The sequence below is a fragment of the Benincasa hispida genome, chromosome 9, assembly GCF_027475165.1.
Source record: "Benincasa hispida cultivar pf3 chromosome 9, pf3_genome.v1.1, whole genome shotgun sequence".
In the NCBI taxonomy this organism is placed as follows: domain Eukaryota; kingdom Viridiplantae; phylum Streptophyta; class Magnoliopsida; order Cucurbitales; family Cucurbitaceae; genus Benincasa; species Benincasa hispida.
Window position 1 is genome coordinate 57,887,180 of NC_143486.1, and position 8,191 is coordinate 57,895,370.

The 8,191-nt window shown below is 35.8% G+C and overlaps 1 protein-coding gene across 2 annotated transcripts in view; it reads left to right on the forward strand.

The window, feature by feature from the left end:
• The window catches only part of LOC120085733 (pentatricopeptide repeat-containing protein At4g04790, mitochondrial-like), a 35,388-nt gene extending 32,367 nt beyond the window's left edge, over nt 1–3,021 (forward strand). The window contains exons 11-16 of one of the 2 annotated variants that reach the window (XR_016532248.1): nt 1,033–1,137; nt 1,248–1,412; nt 1,499–1,576; nt 1,744–1,822; nt 2,278–2,495; nt 2,618–2,822. Coding sequence is in view for 1 of the 2 variants with exons in the window: in XM_039041900.2 (XP_038897828.2) it covers nt 1,033–1,137; nt 1,248–1,412; nt 1,499–1,629; nt 1,744–1,822; nt 2,278–2,495; nt 2,618–2,807 (888 nt within the window). In the remaining variant the exon portion in view is untranslated. Of the gene's footprint in view, nt 1–1,032; nt 1,138–1,247; nt 1,413–1,498; nt 1,630–1,743; nt 1,823–2,277; nt 2,496–2,617 lie in introns of both variants that reach the window. The other variant, XM_039041900.2, reaches the window with a different exon arrangement.
• Nucleotides 3,022–8,191: the final 5,170 nt, after the last annotated feature.

The following is an 8,191-nucleotide window of genomic DNA, read 5'->3' on the forward strand; positions in this document are numbered from 1 at the left end:
ATAAAGTAATTTAATTTCATTGTTATTAACTTGAGCATAGTTCAACTAATACAAGGGGATACATTCTTAAGTCTTGGACAAGATGTTAGAGGTTCGAATCTTCCACCTTCTAATTGTTGTACTCGAAAAAAAATTAATTCAATTGTTAATTTATATAATTTGACCTATGATTATGCATTGTGTCTCTTTCCAGCACACAATTTTTTATTTTATTTATTTATTTTTTATTAATGTTTCTTTTAAGTTGATGGATATTAAATGGGACTTTATTCTTGAACTAATGCATAGGTCAACTTCAATGTGAGTTTTCCATTGCGAATAGAAAGTCGCCTCTCTTCTGGAATTCATTCCTTCATATTTCTAATTTTCTTTTTCTCCGTGTCAATTATTATTGACGCTTTACCATTGCTCTTCAATATCCTTATCATTTTTTCCCTTTTACGCTCTTCATCCTTTTCAATCCCTTAATTTTATCTATAATATTCCTGTCCTAGTTCCAATCCGCGCCGTAAACTCCTCTTTCACAGTTGGGTCTCTGGTAAGCTGCCAACTGACCATATATAGTTAATATGCTTGTATTGACTATCCCGTATAACTAATCTAAATGCCTAACAAACTATGCTTTGTACCAATCACTTAGGTCTTGTTTGGTAACCATTTGACTTTTTGTTTTTGTTTTTGAAAATTAAGTTTATTTCATCTTCATTTCTTACCATGATTTGCATTTTTCTTAAATATAATGGTTGAATTCTTAGCCAAATTCCAAAAACAAAAACAACTTTTTGAAAGCTACTTTTTCTAGTTCTCAAAATTTGGCTTAGTTTTTTAAACCATCGGTGAAAAGTAGATAACAAAGGAAGAAATTTGAAGATGGAAGTAGTGTCCATAGGCTTAATTTTATAAAATAAAAACAAAAAACAACGAAGCCTTAGTACGTTGTTTTTTCCTATCTGATTATTATTCACTTTACTGTTAAGCTGTAAAAGCCAAGCATTGTATGAATTTAAAAAGAAGCCACCTTTCTTCCCGCAGTATTATGAAGAACTGAAGAGTTCTGGAGTTCAAGTGACGAAGCACATTTTCATGGCGCTTGTGAATGCATATGCTGCTCATGGACAAGTTGAGAAGGCAAAACAGGTGCTTGATCTGGAGGTCCATGCTTTTATATATACGAAAATTTCCACAAGAGTTGCCTGAAGTGTGCAGTATGCAATATAAGATTATTTAGACGTCATTTTATCTTGTAGGTTATATCGGATGAAGGAATACCAGTCAAGAACTTGAATGAAATTAGAAATGTGCTAGTTTCTGCTCTTGCTTCACATGGCCAAACGGCTGATGCCCTGAAAATTTATGATGAAATGAAACAAGCTGGATGTAATTTGGAGACCAAAGCTGTTATCAGTCTTATTGTAAGTTGAACATTCGTAATGGTCCTAATGGATGATCATTTCCTCCTTAGTTTTGTAGACTAAACAGCATTCCCTTTCGTTTTCAGACGCACTATCCATTTGATGGGTCGTTGAATAGATTGCTTCAGTTACTTGGTGATTTGCATCATGATTTTGATGACTGGGTAAATTGTTGCAGCAGAATTATCTTGTTTTCTGTAAAACACCACGATCTGAGGTTCATCCTGGCAAATTCCTTGCTTATTTGGATGATTTAATTTTTAGATTTATTATTCTCCCATGAAAGAGAATTTGGTATATAAAGAATCATTGCTTTCTATCTTTTTGGTAGTTCAACTGTTGATCTATTGAAGCAGCTCAGTTACAGATGCGGTAATGATGAAGGGATTATGGGAGTGGCTTTTGATGAGGTTGGTTAATTCCTTTCCCATTGTATTTGCTATGCAAGACTCTCCATTAGAAGCGCTTTTTCAATATTTTTGTTGAGGGACTACTCAAAGATGTTTACAGGAGTGATTTCACATAAAACTCTTTTTTTGAAGTCATCTCAATCTCACCCTAAATGTGACCTTGTAATTGCTTTCTAGGAGGCAAACACAGATGATTCAATACAATTAGCTAACTCTTCCTTTGCAAAACTTGCTCAAGTCTTTTTTTTTGTTTGTTTGTTTTTTTTTTTGTTTTAAGTAAAACTATTGTGAGGGTAGGGGATTGAACCTCTGACTCTTGGATCGGAGCGCATGCCAATACCATTGAGCTAAACCCACTTTGGCAGAACTTGATCAAGTCTTATAACCATATTATGAGTTTCCGATATGGGATAAATCTCAAAACATTAACTTACAACTCATTATTGTATCTCTAGGTTTTTTCCTTCATTGCAGAGTCTGAGCCTACATATTTAGAAACAGGCCTTCAATTGCTTCAATTTATAAAGAACGATCTTGGTCTTTCTCCTCCACGGAGATGCCTCGATTTTCTGCTTGGCGTTTGTGCTAATGACAGAGATGCAGAAAGCTCTCGCCTTATCTGGAAAGAATATAAACATGCTGGCCTCCCTTACAATGCCATTACTTACTTGAGGTAAGACTGTGATGCTGTTGCTTGTTATGTTCCTTTCCTGTGAGCCTTTTCTCTAACTTGTTGTTTTCGTCGAGCTTTAACAGTTCGGTTCACCTAACTCGTCCATGGGGCAATTTTTGCAGGATGTATCAAGCTCTTTTAGCATCTGGGGCTGTAGAATCTGCAAAAGTTTTGCTTGATAAAATTCCAAAAGATGATGCTCATGTTTGCTGGATAATCAAGGAATGTGAATTGCTTTATATTGGTTCTCCTACAGAGAGGAAAGCAAAAAGAAAAAAGAAAAAGAAGAAGAAAATGAGCAGAAATAAGTGAGGATTGGTAGGATAGGTAATTAAATTAACTTCTAGAGTAGACAAGAGAATGGGCAGAGATGAATGTCAAGCCGTTTTATTTGCTGAATCTATAACCATTTTAGACTGAATGATGGGAGAAAAGATGTATTTGTTCAAGTAAATTGATATCATTGAAAAGTTGTAAGAAAATGATTTGTTATCAATAAAATGATGAGAGAAAAATCAGTTGACAAGCCTTTTTCTCTTCCCTCAGGTTCAAATAGAATAGGCATATTAGTAATATATTTTTTGGGTTGGGGGGGAACCAATTTTTGCATCTTAAATTTTAAACAAGTGTTAGAGTTTTTACCCTTAGTTCATTTTCATTGATTTGTCCACTAATTAAAAAAAAAAAAAAAAAAAACAAGTATTAAGATCTTCATCAATTTATTAATTTTAATGAAATAAAGTTTTGCTAAAAAATAACTTTGATCAATGTACAAATTAACCGTCAAATAATTTTGATAAAATTCATAAATTTGAATAAGAAGGAACTATGGAAGAATTTTCTGTCATGGGCAAAATCACATACAAACAAATCGGGAATTTTGATGGATTCAATTTTGTTGTTTTCCTCAAATCTTATCAAATAATTTATATTAACGAAAGATTCTATGATTTAAACTTTAATAGAAGTAATAATTTAATCCCTAAGTTTTAGTTGGCAACCATGTAGTTCCTGAATTTTCAAAATTGCAACAATTTAGTTCTTAAACTTCAATAATTGACAATTTTAGACTAAGAAAATAGGTGGGATAGAATTTGAAAGATTTAAAGGTAAAATATATTTTTGGTTCTTGAGGTTTGGGGTCAATGCCTATTTGGTCTCTAAAGTTTGAAAAGATATACTTTAGTCCCTTGGATTTACAAAATGATTTTAAATTGTGTGATTTAACTTTAAGGGTTAAGTTCAAGAATAATGTGATTTTTAAAATTAATGAAAAAAATGGAGTACATAGGAAAGAAATTTCAAAAGTAGGATTGAAGGGAAATGTATTGACAAAAATAGGGTAGATTTGTTTAGGCAGAAAAATCGCGTATCCGATACATGATTATGGTTCAATCCAGTCAGAACCCTGTGGATGTTAGATGGCTACCATGTCAGCCATGCGGACTTGGTCAAAGGACCAAACTTGTGGATTTTAGTTTTTTTATTTTATTTTTTTTTCGATTTTGATTTTTTAAAAAAAGTTTTAACTAACAATTTTCTTCCTTGTTTTGTTCTTGATCTTTTATATCATACTCATTTACTAGATTTAGTGTCCTATGATGAAATATAATTTCATTAGTTTTTTTAATTCCAAGATAGTAGTTCACATGAAGCTAAAAGTTTGAATTACAAGTAACTCAATTTTTCACATGGTGGTCGTCTTTGTGTGCCTATAGATTAGTTTCACCTTGTTGACGTTGTTGTCTACGACGAATACGTCTTTGATCAATATCAGCAACATTGAGTCGTCTTGTCTGCTGAATAATACTTTCTACATTTACCAAGGTTTAGTCACATATTGAACTCAACTCTGGTAAATTGTGTTGTACCAAATATCGTACATCTTGTATAAAATTATCATGTATGATGAAAAAATTTAATACTAAATAATTTTCATCTCATATATTTGGGAAATGTAAGAAATAAAACTCTTACCATGCAGTAATAGTAAGCGCTGTCAGGTATGATAAATCGTCTCGTGATTGAATCATACAAGGAAAAATATTCATATGACACAGCTGGTTCATTTGTTATTTCTCCTTGTGCACAACGATCATGACGTGCATGCCTTTGATATATATTCTGCATGAATTCAACGCCAGTCTTGTTCGTACTTATCTCTTAAATCAATCTGGTGTAGTGTTGGGAGTGTAAAGCACAACAATGATATCATTTGTCACAGACCGAACTATCTCAACACACGACTCTGGTTTATACCACTCTACAATATGGAAGTATAAAAGAGGGCTAATGGTCAACCAAATGTCTTGACCATCACGATATTAATCAGACAATAATGACCAAATATCTTGCGTGTATGACATTCAATTAATAAGGAAAAAAAAAAAAGAATAATTAGACACCCAAAATGTATGTAATATTCATTTGTATATCCATTTGTTACCTGATTGTGCATCAGTCGGTCAATATTTTTCGATATACTAGCAACATTTTTGCTGACTGTTTAGAGACAGCTTGTAACCCTTGAAACTTCACCTTAAGGATTCTTTGAGGTAGGGTGACTTGTGAAATGTGGCCCAAGGTGTTTGGGAGCAAGGCTCGTATTGGCCTTGGGAGAGTTTGAGAAGGAAGACTTGAGTTGTCTAAGTTAAGGATAGCTATGCTCTAGGAGGTTGATACACATAAATGTACTTAGCATGGAAATAAATTCTAGTCCAAGAGGGGGCAACCATGCATTGGAGATAGTCCAATGAAAGAAGAGTGCATCATACCTCGAGGTAGCCTAGTGGGCCATGTGTGGAAATGAACAAGAGAAAGACAAGAGAGGGATGGCCAAACCAAGGGGACCATTCATTGAAGGCGTGGTCAAGGGGATGCTCAAAGCATAGGTGAGGATCAAGAAGTCAAGGCATGGAGACGACTATCTTTGGAGCATAGAAAAAGCATGAGACAACCACTCGGGAAGGAGTTATATCTGAAGGATCTCATACTGAGAGTTCCATGAGCATGTTTAGATTGCTTCGATCTCACCGTGACCGAAATACAAATTATATACATTCAACACATACAGTTATGCAAATAAATCTAATTATCGGCATGCTCAGAACAAGATAATTAATAGGGAAAGGGTTCCATACCAGCTGAAGACTATCTTTGAACTTCAGAACCCCAACGCAGCGGATCCCTCCAACAGATCTACCAACACCTGACGGGAGCATTGATTGCAACAACATGATCAATGTGAACACGAACGCCACAACGGGGACGACACCACCACTAATGAGCCTTGGGTATTCTCGAAGTGAAAACCTAAAGGGTTGGCTTTGGTGAATTTGGTAGAGGACGGAGGACAAACGAGTCGTGTAGACGATAAGCAAGTGGGAGAGAAAATAGTGCTATCGCATAGCAGAAGTGCTTATCGCATAGAGAAGCTACATGATCATGTAGGATTTGCTGAACGATCGTTTAGGAAAAGGTATACGATCGTTAAGCTAAATCAGCACACCATACGATCATTTAAAGAAGCTATCCGATTGTCTAGGCAACAATGTACGATCGTTTAGGCGCGAGGTATACGATCGTTTAGACTGAGAACGCTATCGCATAGGCTCTCAAGCGATCGTTTTGCATTACCAACGTGCGCTTCACGAATTCTTTTTGGGCGAATGAACATCTACACAAAAATGAAAACATTTTTCATTTTAACCCATCGGTTACCATAACCAACGCTGCCCACTACCCACGTTCGAACGTGGAAGAATTGGTTAATTATCATATAATTAATCAATTGATTAATTAATAAATATAATCATATTATATTTACATCCTATAGTTTGATATCACATATCTACTATAATATTTTCTCCTCTACTTGATATAAATCATATTTATATCTAATTTCCTCCAAAATAATGTATCTCATACATTTAGTCAATTACATCATATATAATTAACTAGTCCAATTATATCATATATAATTGAACTTCCTCTTGTCCATTTGAACATTTCAAATTAACCCAAACACTGGTTCTCGACTTTATCTAAGCTACCCAGGGGACCTAATGGACATGTGGCTCGAAGTTCCAACGGTACATGAATAGCTGACTAAACTCTTTAGCCACGAGATCCACCATCCGTTAATTGTCATTGATTCCACTAAAGACCAACAACTAAACTCTTCTTACCACAGATATATTTTTGTGTCCATTGGATATAACCAATCATGAGTATGATGACCTTTCACAAATGCTTGTAAGTACACTGAGCCAATTTATCGTTTTGTCCCTATAGTTATATCTCACTCCTTAAGTACCACTGATTCCTCTAATGAACAATACACATAGTCCAACTATGTGTGAACACCTCTCGGGTCAGGAGAAGGTATGTGGTGCCACATTGTTCAAGCCTCCGAATCAGACCTTAAGGGAGCCATCTATCTACTTACCCCTGCCTCGAGGAAGGAGTGAATTCTATCTTGTGCAGCTGAGTTCCCAGCTCCCAAATCAGACGAATCCCCAAAATGGTAGGTTTGAATCGGCGACCTGGCCACTTGCACCCATACAAATCAAAGGACTACCCTCAATGGCAGGAGTTCCGAACTCATTTAGGATTGAGGTCATGTTACCTATGGTCATCCTAGTGAAGTGAAGTCTTTGTCATGAATGGTGTTATATAACGAGACGTTAACACTTCGTGGTCAGGTCTTATACAAACTCTTTGTATAGGACGCCCCCGCTCGCATGTCCCCAACACGAATGATCAGGATCAGACCATCTGTGACAAGTTACAACACTTGTGACCATTCCACAAAGCGGGCCGCGTTCGTATCGTTACTAGGATAAGGTTTCCCTCCTATATCCATATACTACAGACCATTTTGGTTATCACTCGATACATGATCCACTTTTATGTCACCACATACATGCTTGAGTCACATACAGATAACTATGGATTCATGTTTATTGGTTTATGGTAAAGCAAATAAAACAATTAACCGAGCAAAATACAAGATGTGAAGTAAATATCATATATTAACAACACAAGCGTTCGTACATACTGTTTACAAACTACAGGACACGAGACTTTAGGACATCAAACCCAACACTATCGAGAAACCCTACGGGAAGCCAAGTGGACGCATGCCTTGAGAATGTAGGTTTACTTGGACGCATAGCACAATGAGAAGCACAATAACCATGCTTTGAACTCAAGTAGAGAAACCATGTTATGAGGAAGAGTTTAAAAACTAAGGAAGAAGGAAAAGAAGGAAAGTTGAACGCATGAAAAGGGCTACCATGCGTCCAAAGAGGCCTTAGGAAGGGTAAGATTAAGGAACCATTCGTTGAATAGAGGTTACCTAAGAAGTAAAGCCAAGTAAAACATTCAATACATCTCAAACAAGCCTCATGCGTTGAGAATTATGTAACAACCATACGTTAAAGACAACTATGTGTTGAAAGGAAAGGAAGAGCTAAGGAAATAAGCTATGTCATGAGGTGAAGGAAGCTCATTTTAAAGGATTTAGCTTGAGGAAGAGGCAAATGCATTGGTTGGCTTTCCATAGAGGTTAGATTGGCTTGAAACCTAGTGATGCGTTGGGAAGTTTGAAACCTAGAGATGCATTGGGAGCAAAGGAACATCCATGCGTGGAGTAAGCTTCCATGCATTGCAATGAAGTGTTGAGCAGTGCAAGG